Raw genomic sequence first — 15,920 nt, 5'->3', positions numbered from 1 at the left:
AACGTAAGCTCGACAAGTTTACACTGAATTTGGGACATTGAAGTTGAGATACTCAGGTTGTTAAATGAATAATGGCATACTATTTTGTAGTACAAATTATGAATAGTATGAGCAGTATGTAAATGGAATATCTGGATGATCTGCTACATTTATCAAAATGTGCAGTATACAACTAGAGCATACTGCATTCGATTAGCGTATCCCACAATGCAATGCATACAATTTTTGACAACCATGATTAAGAGTGCCTTAAACATTCATTTCCAATAATGTACTGAGTTCACATGGCAGTCTAGAATACAACACTACACATCAAAAATATGTTGGGAGATTTGTCACCATGGGTGTTAAAATGATCACTTTCTGGGTGAACATACAGGTCCATCTTTGCTAGTGTTAAAACAACACTGACACTGTTAGTGTTTCATTTTAATCACTCAAGGTGTTAAGAAATTATTACTCATAAGTATACACATTTAACACTTTATGGTGATTAATCCCACACACCCAGTGTATTTATTTAATGTTGATTTAATGAAAATATTGTAAATACTTATTTTAAAATAGTAATGCAGATGAAATTTAAAACATAAACCTATAAATATTTTTCGAAAACTTTATTTGAACATTTAATATATCAAACATACAATTGAATAAAACAGCTCTGTTAGTCTTCAATGCAATAACATCTTAACACTGTTTGGTATGAAAATACACATTCATTATGATACATATTTATTTATAAATAAATAAATAAATCTCTACTGAGTTTCAAACAAGTTCATTTTTTTGAAACTATGTAGAAAAATGACTCCATAGGACATCTGTATATCAAAAAAACAAAACAACAACATTCCTTAAAGGGTTAGTTTACCCAAAAATGAAAATAATGTAATTTATTACTCACCCTCATGCCATTCCACACCCGTAAGACCTTCGTCAATCTTCGGAATGCAAATTAAGATATTTTTGTTGAAATCCAATGGCTCAGTGAGGCCTCCACAGCCAGCAATGACATTTCCTCTCTCAAGATCCATTAATGTACTAAAAACATATTTAAATCAGTTCATGTGAGTACAGTGGTTCAATATTAATATTATAAAGCGACAAGAATATTTTTGGTGCACCAAAATAACGACTTACATAGTGATGGCCGATTTCAAAACACTGCTTCATGAAGCTTTGGAGCGTTATGAATCAGCGTTTCGGAGCGCCAAAGTCATGTGATTTCATCAGTTTGACTCATGATAATGATTTGACACGCTGATTCATAATGCTCCGAAGCTTCATGAAGCAGTGTTTTGAAATTGGCCATCTCTATATAAGTCGTTATTTTTTTTTTTTTTTTTGGCGCACCAAAAATATTCTCGTCACTTTATAATATTAATATTGAACCACGGTACACACATGAACCATCGGATTTCAACAAAAATATCTTAATTTGCGAAGATGAACGAAGGTCTTACGGGTGTGGAACGGCATGAGGGTGAGTAATAAATGACATTATTTTGGGTGAACAAACCCTTTAAGTTGTCCTTGTTACTATCCATACATGTTGAGATGCTTTGTCAAATAATCTGTAGGCATGGACATTTTCAATAGAAGTTGACTCGAAGTATGAGATTTTTGTCGACCACAATGTAGAACTTGAGCTCATCTGCTTTGGTTTGTCCAATGGCCAGAAGATAGAGCACTAGGGTGAAAATCCATAAAGACCATGTAGACTGGTGAGCGTAGCGAAGGATGGGCGGGGAGATTGAAAATGCTCTGCACATGCGCAGATGTTGATTATATGTGAACACTCAAAGGAAACACTGTGCATTATCACTAAATAAGTGATAAAGCATATAATACTTGTAAAAGAACACCAGATTTTATCACTAGCTGCCCAACACTAGGTTTTTAAGTGTTCATGGACCCTTTTCACAGATTTGTGATGACGCATTTCTATATGTTAAGTTTTTTTATATATATATTTTCATTTTTAATGTGCCCCTTTTATGCTATTTTAAAGGCTCCCAAATTTTGTTTTGAAGTCTCCTATAATAGATTTACATGCATCCAAGGTCAAAAAACACTTTAATTTTCTCATAATATACATTGCAGCATCAGCTCTTTTCTTAAAACAGTTTGATCGAAGATCCAGTCTCTCTTAACCCCGCCTTTCTGAGAGCTGATTGGTCAGACGGCCCAGTCTGTTGTGATTGGTCTACTCTGCTCTCATTGGTCAGACGGCCCAGTCTGTTGTGATTGGTTGACCACTTGCGGTGTGTGTCACAGTGTTTGATACACAGTGATACAAACAGTTACGATGATGTCACTTTTACCGCATCAGTCTCATCTCAGCAAGTCGACAACACAAACCAAACTCTTCCAGTCTCAGCTACAACTACAGTGTTTGAGGGCAGCTCGAAGCAAAACAAACCTATGTAGCTTCGAGCAGAAAGAAAGACAGACTGGAATTACTGACGACTCGTTTCAGGCACCTCAGAATCCCTCCTTTCTTTTGGGAGACAATAACTCCATTTATCTGTACTTTGATCTCTGAAACTCTGCAGGCTTTTTACATTCTCAAACAGCTATATTACAAAAACTAGCTAATGCTGCTGTGTGAGTGTTTCTAGTACAACGGCAAATCTTTCTCGCTCCTGACCAATTTTATCAATCTCAATATTTTTTCCTCTTTTGGGAAATCATAGAAACACTATTGTGGATTTTTTTTTTCTTTTGCTATTGGGGCAAACAGAAACACAAAAAAAAATGTTTGTTGTAATTTCTGTTCACCACTATAGAAGTTTACCAAACTTTTTTCCGTTTCGAGAACCATGGAAATGTGAAAAGGGTCCAATGCTACATACTGTTTTACATACTAAAAAATAAAGGCAGTATATACTTTCAATATGCAATAAGCATTTCCTTTTTTGCATGATTATTAACTCTGTGTTTGATTAGTAGCTTGTGTTGTGATTTGTGTTCATTTTTAGAGTTCAACCTCAGAGCCGACGAGCCGAAAGCCGACGTACCCACTGCCCCCTCCAAAAAAACCCGGACCACAGAGACCAGCGCCGCCTCCTTACGGTGAGAAAACCCCTGCCAACATGAAAGTGTGTTTGTGATTTAGTGATTTAATTATCTAGTTCATCTGATAAGCATGAGAGAGTGTGAGAGTGTGAGTTTTAATTATATAAAAAATGCATTATGACGTTTATCTTGTTGGTTTTATTATGTGGTTAACAAAGAATGACATTTTTATCTGGTACAGTAATTTTATTATAATATTAAGTGCTTGCTGTGTGCAGCACATTAACAACTAACTGCATTTAATAACTGTAATGTCTAGATGAAAATCTTTATTTTAAATGAAATCCTTAGAATGGGTGTTGGATGTTTTGATATATGCTTGATTTATTATTATTTCTAGACAGAGAAGAAATGTCAGGAAGTTTTACGAGTGTAGACAGATATAACCAGACACGAACTATATGCTAACCATCAAAAACATTCCAGGTTAATTCAGATGTAAAATCAATAGACAGAAAATAACTTTAACTTGTCCTTCAGTTTTAAAACACAAATATGTTTGTGATGTGCTTCTATTAATTCTTCCTAAAAAAATTTTGTGTTTTTTTTTTTTTGTTAGTGGTATTTTACTATTATTTCTATACTATTATAGTATTTATTAATATTTTGAATTAGCTTTAATTTTTATATACAGCATGTTTAATTTAAGATTTGTTAAGTTTATGTTTTTCATTTTATTTTATTTTTATTTTTTATTTATTTTAATTTAATGACCAAAACTATTTTTTAATAGTTTTAGTTAATAACAACACTGGTAAACATTATGGATAATTGCATCACAAACTTTTCTGCTAATCTTGCCACATACCAATTGAGTTTACTCGCTTTACATAGTCCTGAGAGGAGTGATTGGATATAACTTTGTGCAAACCAGATTATTTAGTGATTTTTATCACACTGGTCCAACTACTGGTTAACCCATACACTGTCGATTGGCGATACTTTCAGATTCTAGTTTAATGTCTAGACTTGCTCTGTTGTAAGTGCACGATTGTGCACAATTTTTGCTTGTACAACTTGTAGTGATAAAATGATTTTCTGTGGTAAAGCTTGATTTATATTGAACCTGGAGTGTTCTTACAATTAATAATTCAAGTTTTAATTATAAACATCTTCAGACCTGGACCGCATTTCACAACCCACATCATATTTCATAATGGCAACAAACTCAATAATATGACAGATCATGCACTGCGAGTCTGATAATGGAAAGTCAAACACTTCCCCATTTTAGCGATATCGAAACGCATCAGAGTGTTGTGAGCCCATCATAGGACAGCTGTGACAGGAAAGATAAGAGTGGCCTTGGCACGGCATCAGCCACTGCAGCGTCATGCAGTCAAAGAAAGGACGGCTGCAGGTTTATTTGTCTACATGAGGGGATATTTCACCCCAAAATGAAGATTTACTCACCCTCGTGTTGGTTTCAAACCTTTATGACTTTCTTTCCTCTGTGGAAAACAAAAGATGTTTGGCAGAATGTTCACGCTGCTCTTTTCCATACAATGAAAGCACATACACTACCGTTCAAAAGTTTGGAGTCATTAAGTTAACTTTTATTCAGCAAGGACACATTAAATTGATCTAAAGTGACAGTAAAGACATCCATCAAAGAATCCTGAAAAAAATATATCATGGTTTCCACAAAAATATGAAGCAGCACAACTGTTTTCAACACTGATAATAATCAGAAATGTTTCTTGAGCAGCAAATCATCATATTAGAATGATTTCTGAAGGATCATGTGACACTGAAGACTGGAGTAATGATGCTGACAATTCAGCTTTGATCACAGGAATAAATTACAGTTTACAATATATTCACATAGAAAACAGCTATTTTTACTGTAATAATATTTCACAATTTTTACTAAATTTTTTTTACTTCTCAAATAAATGCAGCTTTGGTGAGCAGAAGAGACTTTCAAAAACAGAAAATAAAAAATTGTACAGACCCCAAACTTTTGAACGGTATTGTAATAATACAAATACAGGATTAGAATGACATTAGGGTGAGTAAATAATGACAAATTGTTCATTTTGAGGCTAACTGATAGAATAAATGATTGCGTGTCTTCCAGAAGAGAGTGTTTGTGTGTATTTGCAAGGTGTGCGTTTGTGAGAAAGTCTGTTTTGAGTGACTGTGTTTGTGTAGTCCTTTTAAACTCAGCCTTGTTGACCTGCATCCACATGTGGAAAAGGCGAATCATCTGTTCTTCTTAATGCATCGCATTATCAAAGTCTGTTCTCAGCTGCTGTTTTAGTCCACAATGTCAATCACTGTTTCCTGCAGCGTAATCAGTGGTATAGTGGTTACCTGACAGTGGCCAAAGCAACTCACAAATGAGTAATAAAACAAATAAATGAATAACAATTAACAGTTTTTATTTTATTTTATTAAGATTAATAAATATTGTAACATATGTTTTGCTCATTGATAGATAATGTTAGTTAATGAAGCATTAACTAGCAGCAACTAATGGACTAATATTAGCAACTAATTGCTAATATTGTAAAGTATTAGCAATTTTCTTTATTTTAAATCCATTAAGTGCAAAAAAGATCTTTAGAGATTAATCATTTTACAGATATGTTGTATTTTAAGTGAATTTAAAGTACACTTAAGTGCTCAAGGGCACAACAGCATCATTTAGCCAGAATTTTGCATCTGGTCACTTTATAGTGCATTCTGGCCAAGAATCCCCAATTTAGACTGACCGACGTGTAAGACGAACAATACTGTTACTATAATACTATTATTAAAATGCTAATGATGTGGCGCCCCTTGCAATGTTGATTGTGCAATAAAATTATGAATGTAGCTGTGAGTGAAATCAAGTTTTCATTACTAATTATATCATTTCCATTGACCATATAAACAATCACGCAGTTAAGATTTTCTATACAGTATATATATCGGTTTACATGAGTGTATGTATGCAGATAAAGATGGATATAGTAGTTGTATAATTTGTTATTAATTGTTAATTTAATCAAAGTTATTAGAAGTGTCTGTGTTCACACGCTCGAATGTTTCAGGCACAAATGTGACTTGTTCAATTTGTTTTGAACATTGTGCAGCAGTCTCTCATAAACACTGATGTCACCTCTAACACCAGCATACATGTTTACACTCTGTATTCAGCTCTTTTAGGTTAGGAATATTCCAATGCTTAACCTTTACTGCGAGATGTTTACACTACTAATTCTTTCTTGTGTTTAATGCAGGGGATTGTTTAGTGTTGTTCGTGGTTTGTTTATTACTATAACAGGCACAGAAAGGGCATGGGTGGGGCGTTGGTAGTTTCGCTACTATCTCTGAGTTAAGAAAGAAAAAAGCCCTTCCTCTCCATGGCACAAGAAGCCTGTGTAGTGGTGTGAGAGATGTAGAGAAGTGAGTTCCTCTAAAGTTCGCGGTTCACACCCTTAAACTCAGCACCAGTGTTCCCACGGTTGGCTAAATATGTTTATGCCAGGTTCTCACACCCCTCTGGAACTGTAAATACAGAACCGTTCTAATCTATATGACCCTTTGTAGCTTCTCAGTTTAGACTTTTGTGCATTTTCACTTTGAATGATCCTGTTGAACACTTTCAAAAAGATTTGGATATAAATGTTACAGTCATTCCTTTGTAAGCCATTTCAATTTTTCTTAAATTTCTTTTTCAGGTGAATCTCATAAACCAAATAATTTTATTGCCATTAAGATTGTTTTGGGTTGTGACATTTAAACTTTTAAATATGTTAACCCCTAAAATATTGTCTTTACATTTTAAATGTATATAATATAATATAAAATGCATTTAATTGCCATAATGTCACAATGTAAAAAAATGGCCAAATGTAATGGCCATATATGGCCAATATTTTTATATGTTTATACAGTGGGTACGGAAAGTATTCAGACCCCCTTAAATTTTTCACTCTTTGTTATATTGCAGCCATTTGCTAAAATGATTTTTATATTCATTTTTTTTTCCTCATTAATGTACACACAGCACCCCATATTGACAGAAAAACACAGAATTGTTGACATTTTTGCAGATTTATTAAAAAAGAAAAACTGAAATATCACATGGTCCTAAGTATTCAGACCCTTTGCTCAGTATTTAGTAGAAGCACCCTTTTGATCTAATACAGCCATGAGTCTTTTTGGGAAAGATGCAACAAGTTTTTCACACCTGGATTTGGGGATCCTCTGCCATTCCTCCTTGCAGATCCTCTCCAGTTCTGTCAGGTTGGATGGTAAACGTTGGTGGACAGCCATTTTTAGGTCTCTCCAGAGATGCTCAATTGGGTTTAAGTCAGGGCTCTGGCTGGGCCATTCAAGAACAGTCACGGAGTTGTTGTGAAGCCACTCCTTCGTTATTTTAGCTGTGTGCTTAGGGTCGTTGTCTTGTTGGAAGGTAAACCTTCGGCCCAGTCTGAGGTCCTGAGCGCTCTGGAGAAGGTTTTCGTCCAGGATATCCCTGTACTTGGCCGCATTCGTCTTTTCCTCGATTGCAACCAGTCGTCCTGTCCCTGCAGCTGAAAAACACCCCCACAGCATGATGCTGCCACCACCATGCTTCACTGTTGGGACTGTATTGGACAGGTGATGAGCAGTGCCTGGTTTTCTCCACACATACCGCTTAGAATTAAGGCCAAAAAGTTCTATCTTGGTCTCATCAGACCAAAGAATCTTATTTCTCACCATCTTGGAGTCCTTCAGGTGTTTTTTCATGTGTCTTGCACTGAGGAGAGGCTTCCGTCGGGCCACTCTGCCATAAAGCCCCGACTGGTGGAGGGCTGCAGTGATGGTTGACTTTCTACAACTTTCTCCCATCTCCCGACTGCATCTCTGGAGCTCAGCCACAGTGATCTTTGGGTTCTTCTTTACCTCTCTCACCAAGGCTCTTCTCCCCCGATAGCTCAGTTTGGCCGGACGGCCAGCTCTAGGAAGGGTTCTGGTCGTCCCAAACGTCTTCCATTTAAGGATTATGGAGGCCACTGTGCTCTTAGGAACCTTAAGTGCAGCAGAAATTTTTTTGTAACCTTGGCCAGATCTGTGCCTTGCCACAATTCTGTCTCTGAGCTCTTCAGGCAGTTCCTTTGACCTCATGATTCTCATTTGCTCTGACATGCACTGTGAGCTGTAAGGTCTTATATAGACAGGTGTGTGGCTTTCCTAATCAAGTCCAATCAGTATAATTAAACACAGCTAGACTCAAATGAAGGTGTAGAACCATCTCAAGGATGATCAGAAGAAATGGACAGCACCTGAGTTAAATATATGAGTGTCACAGCAAAGGGTCTGAATACTTAGGACCATGTGATATTTCAGTTTTTCTTTTTTAATAAATCTGCAAAAATGTCAACAATTCTGTGTTTTTCTGTCAATATGGGGTGCTGTGTGTACATTAATGAGGAAAAAAAATGAACTTAAATGATTTTAGCAAATGGCTGCAATATAACAAAGAGTGAAAAATTTAAGGGGGTCTGAATACTTTCCGTACCCACTGTATATCTATATATATGTATATGTCTCAATTTTGATTATCATTAGATACTTATTAAAGTAATACAATTTTTTAAGTTAATCAGCATAAAATCATTATATATTAATTGAAAAATACCTGTTGTAATGTTTTTATGCTGATAATTAAACTTTATTTATCACACATATATATATATCACATATATATATATATATATATATATATATATATATTTATAATATATATATATATATCACATATATCATTTTTATCACACATGTATATATGTGATAAAATTGTTTAATATATATATATATATATATATATATATATATATGACTTACTGTAATGATTTTAATTGCATATATATTGTTTTTTTCTTTGCTTCTTGCTCTTGACAGGTTTCATAAGATTCACCTTTAATCACATTTAAGCTCATTTAAATCTGGTAGGGTAGTATAGTGGGGTTGTGGTTGTTGTTGGCTGTTTTTAATGGTTTGTAAATATTGCTCATAGTTTGAAGAAGTGAAACCGTTGCAGTTGTGTTGGTGCACCGCTGGTGAATATGAGCCTAATCGAATAGATGTCAGTCGCTGCAGGGCTCATGGGCCTCTGTGCAACTAAAGCACTCATTTAATCAAAGATAATTAATCATCTGCTCCAAAAGGTAGGCTGGAATTTTATAGTGACCAAATTATACTTTGTTTTTTTACGCGAATGCTAGCATATGCGTACAGTCATACGCGTAGCCTTTTAAAGTGTACTCCATTTGATAGCGTGTGCGAATGCAGGCGGTCGACACATGAGCTCTAGAAAGTTTCATCTTTGTCCAGTGTCTGCGTTATTTTTCTCCAGAAGTTATGACCAATAAAAATGTATTTTTTTAAACTAAAGCTGCAGCTATTTCATAATGGCTATTCTGGTGAAGAAATTTATACCTGGACCCTCGTGTACATGTAAAAACTGAAGTATACTTTGGGCTTAAGATGCATTATTTTGTTAAAATTGTAAATCAGCATTGCATGGGTACTTTATGGAGAAAAACCCAGAATGCATTGCACTCAGCTCACTGAAAAGGGTATGCATTGACGTCACTTTCCTGCCGGAACACACCCCCTCAGCTGGACTGAGTGGCAAATGAGCTGCTGCATGACTGGATTTAATAGGGAAAACTACGAAAACACGAGTAAAACAAACTATTAAACTAATGGTTGGACTTGATAATGTTCCATACAACTTACCAAAGATCCATTACGCTTCCTGAACGCTTTATATGAATAAAATATTGTAGGTCTAAATCCAGGTGATCACTTATATCAATGTTATATATCTCGTCATATAGTCCAGCCCTAAAACTTGTATAGTTTTTGTCAGTGTTTATTTAAAAACATCCAATTATACAGAATATAAGATGGATTGATGAGTTGTCAATACAATATATAACAGTACAAGGGTATCGATTTTACCCCAAAATTCAGCAGTTTGACACAAAATAATAACTGCAAATCCACATTTCGCTGCTTGGAGTCCAGTTGTTTCTGTGAATTGCAGCGATCCATTTGCTTCTCTTTTCTGTAGCTTTTGGCAGTCTTTAAAAATATACCTCAGATTTCTTGTCAAATCTATTTGTACAGTCAATCGCAAAGCTCTTTCCCATTTTAGATGTGTTTTGTGTGTGTTTTCGTGGCATTCACTTTAAAAACCAATGCGGCCTCAGTCTTTTTGCCACTCAGTGGGCGTAACCACAGTTATTCCAGCCGACGGTGACGTCACGTGCACACCCTCTTTAGCTAAGTTAATATAATCAGTAATGTACTGTTTTCTCAATATTTGGATTTGCGGATATGTCAGCCCTCTTCTCTAGATATTTTCTTGAGGCAAATGGAGCTGCTGAATTCATGTGAAAGTAAATCACACCTGATTGTTATCAGACAGACTTTTACATTTTTTTCTTCTGTTTCTTGATTGCTGTCACTTTTTCTCACATATCCAGGGTGTCCTGCATTTAGAGCCTTTTACTCAGTTTGTGAAGGTCTTTTTCATTCAGGTCATTGCAGAATTGAGACAAAAGCAACTGGACTTTATTAAAGCAACTGCATATAAATAACCAGTCATCACTCCTATTAGTGCTTACATTAGATTAAAATGTTGATGTCAAATCATGTGAGGTGTGCTCGTAGTTGACTAAGTAATCAGAAAAATAAAGTTCAGCTGCTTTTGACCAAATCCTCCAGGACTTTGAATGAACTTTTTGTAACTTTTAATGATCTGTCCTGTACCTGAACTGTTCTGTTGGTGTTTTGGGAGTTATCTTTGTTTCCTTTGACACTATTTCAGGGAAGAATTCGGCCATCACGCATAGCGGTTCAGTGGTTCATAATCAAGGGTTTGGTGCTCCAGCTGTTCAAAAGACACATACGGACAGAGGACCCGTCTCCTCGTCCTCTTCGTTACGGTCTGCGGTTAACCCGTCCACAGGGTTTACAGACTTTAGAGCTGTAAGTCCAGCATCATGCCATCTAAATCGTCTCCATCTAGCTAGTTTCTCTTTCTGCTGTCATCGTTTTAGCACCCCATTTCTGTTCAGCTTGTAGTTGTACTTGCATCTGCTTCATGCCAATATTCGCTGCCGCTGCTTCCTTCGCTGCCGTTTTGCCCGTCTGCATCATCCTGCACATGTTAATGTCAAAATCATGCCTCGCTTTACATAATTCTGTTATCATTTATTCACCCTCATGTTGTTCCAAAACTGTATGACTTTCTTTGTTCTGTGGAACACAAAATATGTATTTGTACTTTAATATTAGTCCATACGACTATAATGTCTTTGCCATCATATGACTACAGAAGACTTTGGATATGGCACTCTAAACAGTACATATTGTTTCAAATCACTTCAAGTTTCAAGTTTTCAAACTTTATTCAGCTATAAAGCAGCTCTACAGAAGACTATAGTGTCATTATTCAGTTCAAATTAGTTCAGTTTTGATTCAACTCAGTTCATTAAATAGTGTCTATGTTGCAAAGTTAATTATGAAAAAAGTTCAATTCAGCTATGACAGCGATTCGTCTGTCTATCAAACCTCTGACAAGTACGATCACAGCGAACATTCAGATCTGCGTTCTGATCCAGAGAGCTGTTGTCATGAATAGGTATGAAACAGCTTCACAACCAGTGTTTTCAACCACACAGTATCGTTATTTCTGTGTTACAGTAATTTAAATGATCACAGAAGTACTGAGATAAATGTTTATAGTTCGGATATAAACACTGATGTCTATGGAAGTGATCAAAATAGAGTAAATTATCTTTTGAAAGTAACTTCACGCTTCAAATGATCATTACGCCAGTAGATGACAACAAGTGACTGTTAAAAATGTATTTGTCATTGAATCATTCATTCAAGAGATTTGTTCAAAAGAAGTTGATTCATCCAGAAATGAAACAAGTGAAGTATTTATGAGTGAGTCATTGAATCATTCATTCAAACTGATTTAAAAAATAAATAAATAAATAAATAAATAGTTCAAATGAATTAAATATTTTTTAAATGGAACCTCTAGTAAATTACATTATTTTGTTTCATTGTTTATTCAGAATCGTGGGAGAGTTATGATCTCTATTTTAAACAACAACAAAAAAAAAATTGTAATTCTAAATTTATCCAGAATAGTGCCAACATCATCCAGCCCAAGTTTTGTCTCATCCGATAGTATCTGTGCTCTCAAATCGATAATATTATGGAATATTAATTGTCTTTTAATCCCCAAGACATGTTTAAAACATGTTTTGAAATGACATGAAAACAAAACACTGATCTCTAGTTTTAGGTTACTCTAGGTCTTTGCTGCTTACTGATGATGATGCAGCAGAACAGGAACAACAAGAGGAAGTTCTGTGGTGGAACAAACCTGGTGTTGAAGATTGGACCAAACCTTTGATTTCAAGTGAACTCATGACTCATGAACACACATGGGTCAGACTTTTTGAAGATAGTTCACCAAAATATAATTTCTGGTTTTTGTGACAAAATAGTGGAAGATGATCATTTTGTTACATTCTGATTTGAATGCATATTTCCATTAATATGATGAGACGAGCAATTTCTGGTTAAAAATTTGATAATTTCCATACATTTCTATTGGTAGTCATTAATCTGGTTTGAATGACACATAAACAGCAGCTGTTTGATGTTTAACAAGCATCCTTCATAATCATATTCACACAAGTTATACATCATGCTCATCCATAACAAGGTTTAAAATCAATTGACTTATTTGATTTACCCTAAAAATTGTTTTAACCATAAATCTCACTAAATTTATACTTTGAACAAGACAAAAAAATTGCTAATATGGCACAAAAATACATTTAATTCCAGATATATAATCTAAAAACAAGACAGTCTGTTATGTTATCTTACAATTATTTTAAGTAAATGTATTTTGTTTTAATGTAATTATTTTACTAGGAAATAAAATAACATTTTACTGGTTTCTGCAGCAACTCTAGCCAGTGCAATATTATTTTCTTCAACTTTGATCCAGAAATCTATATATGAAAACTGCTTTAGCATGTTTGACACCAAAAACTTGGATAATCATGACTCTTGTGGTAAAAATGTTTTTGATGGTTTTAAATGCCCTTTTATATACCTGAACTACACTATGCGTACAAGTGACCTTACCAACGCATCATGATAATATGACCTCAGAATGACACTTTGGTCTAGAAAAGTGAGAAGCATTTACCAAAACACTTCCTGTTTTCTGACATGGAGTGGCAACTGGTTTCACCACAGTGTCAGTTACTTTATGTTCATTTTGCAATTTTTTTAAATGCTTTTTGGATGAAAATATAAAATCAATTTTTAAATGAGTTAAGTATATTTGCTAGAAACATTGCTCCACAATTAAAAAAAAGTGCACAAGTATCACTGCTGCATTTATTTTGCATAACCTCTTAGACAATATGATTAAACAGTTAAGTAAAATGATCTTTAATAGTTAAAGTGCCCCTATTATACTATTTTAAAGATTCCTAAATTTGTTTTGGAGTCTCCTACAATAGATTTACGTGAATCAAAGGTCAAAAAACACTTTTATTTTCTCATAATATACATTGCAGCATCACCTCATTTCTAAAAGAGTCCGAAATCGGTTCGATTGAAGATTCAGGGCCCTATCATACACCCGGCTTAATGCCACGTAGGTGTGATGCAAGTGTTTTTTTTGCTAGTTTCAGATTGACGCAGTTATCCATTATTATTTCAATGTCCAGCGCCCACGTTGTTTAAATAGCAAATGCACTCATGCCCATCTTGTGCACAGACCATTTTTTCCATCATTAAACTACCAAAAATGGATTCGGACACACCTAAGTGCACCTGCTCTTCATGCGCATAGACCGTTAAAATAGGGCCGATAACTTTATTTGTTGTGCACTTTGATCTTTAAAACTTTGCAGGTCTTTTACATTCACAAACAGCTACATTATATTACACACTACATGAAAGGTAATATCCCAAAAAGCATAATTGGGGCATTTTCAACATCTGAATTTGAAATATCATCAGGGGCGAATCCAGGTCAGGCCACAAGTGGCTCAACTGACCTAAAACCACATCTTTGCTGCATTAACTGTCTTGCGGTGTTGTGTTTGTTTGTGTGTGCTGTGCCATGCAGTGCAGATGCAGTTTTGCATGTTGCATGAGGCTTTGTTTGCCGTGCTTCTCTTTAGAAATGTGCTGTAATTTATCTTTCTCCCAGGCACTGAACACATGAAGGTAAGGTGAATCGCAGGTCTGCTGACCACATCTGAGCGATCTGCATGTGTTTGTGTCAGCCATGAAACACCTACTCCACCCTGCGTGCACACAAATCCCTTTCACAAATCACCCTGAGAAATCAGACCTCATATTGAAGCGCTTTAAAACATCAGCAGCAAATGTAAGACTGGTAGACCAACCACAGTGAGAAAAGACTAGACAAGACATAGTTCACTTCAGTTCATGTTGGGCATTAGAAAATATTTTCTTATATAAATCACACTCAAAATATCTGAATGCCATTGCATTAGATCAAATTTTTAGTTGTGCCATTTTTTGTTTGTTTTATAATTGTTTAGAATAATTTCTGTCAAATGATTTTGAAAACTTTTAGTTCTAAAGTGACTTTTGACTTTAGTTTTGATTGTAAAGTGTGTTTGTACACTTTCTTTTCAATAAATGACACTTGATTTGATATTCTGTGTCTAATGCAAGCACATTCAAATAGTTTAAGTACAATTCAAGTGACCAAATACTTCTAGGCCTTCTGTATATTTCCTCTAATATATGTTAATTTGTAATGAATCTCATAAACAAAATTAGTTGATGATGATTTGACTTCATTCACTGTGTGTTGGGTCACTGCTAACTTACATTTGATGGAAACCAAAGGCTTCACAACTTTGGTTTCTTTTTTGGCTTTCAATCACTGGTTGCACAACAGATGATGTAAATGATGAAGTTAATGACAAATTAAAAAGATCACATCAAATTAGATAATACATAATTGTGTGCAAATTACTTGTGCTCATGTGAAATGAGTGTTTTTTTAATTTACCCTGTTATGTGATTGATATGAGGACTGGGCGATATATTGAATAGTCACAATATATTCATTATGCTTTTACTGGCGGTGTAAAATCAAGCAAAATCATGAATACTGTGGTGATTTTGATGCGCTTTTATTTTAGCTTTTAAGTAGGGCTGCACAATTAATCGAAATAAAACTGAAATCGTGAAATGGCTTAGTGAGTTATTAAATTACATTATTTTGTTTTGTTGTTTATTCAGAATCGTGGGAGAGTCGTGATCTCTATTTTAGCTAATTAATTCTCAATTTATTCAGAATCATGCCGACATTATCCAGCTCAAGTTTAGTTTTGTTCTCATCCGATAGGGTCAGTGCTCTCAAATCGATAATATTACTGAATATTAATTCTTTTAAAGTCCCCCTGTAGTCAATAATTTTATCCCTTAAATCTCATCTTTGATCTCCAAGGGCAAGTTGTTCAAAAGTAATCTGATCGGATTTCGGCTATCGGACTGGATCAAATCTTGAAAATGAGTTATTGAAAAGGGAAAAAGGATTCTGAAATCAGATTAGATCACAAAATCAAATCTTGGTTTTGATCTGGATAAAATCATCAGTTTGAGTTGTTCAAAACTTTTTAGCAATATTGGGATACCTTTGATCCAAAATATATATTTTTATTTTGCTCTTGATTAGTTTAACTGTTAAAGTAAGAAATTAGAAGTAAACATTAGGCTACATATTTAACCTTTCGATAACCTACTGTAAAGTAAAAAAAGAGATT

The 15,920-nt window shown here is 34.8% G+C and overlaps 1 protein-coding gene across 3 annotated transcripts in view; it reads left to right on the top strand.

Moving 5' to 3' along the window:
* The window catches only part of eps15l1b (epidermal growth factor receptor pathway substrate 15-like 1b), a 38,859-nt gene that overhangs the window by 20,693 nt on the left and 2,246 nt on the right, over nt 1-15,920 (top strand). The window contains exons 22-23 of one of the 3 annotated variants that reach the window (XM_051863665.1): nt 2,985-3,078; nt 14,327-14,343. In XM_051863665.1, coding sequence (XP_051719625.1) covers nt 2,985-3,078; nt 14,327-14,343 — 111 coding nt within the window. Of the gene's footprint in view, nt 1-2,984; nt 3,079-10,894; nt 11,056-14,326; nt 14,344-15,920 lie in introns of all 3 variants that reach the window. The other 2 variants (XM_051863655.1, XM_051863672.1) reach the window with 2 other exon arrangements.

This window comes from Ctenopharyngodon idella, chromosome 2 (assembly GCF_019924925.1).
Source record: "Ctenopharyngodon idella isolate HZGC_01 chromosome 2, HZGC01, whole genome shotgun sequence".
NCBI lineage: Eukaryota > Metazoa > Chordata > Actinopteri > Cypriniformes > Xenocyprididae > Ctenopharyngodon > Ctenopharyngodon idella.
This window is presented reverse-complemented; position numbering and strand designations above follow the sequence as displayed.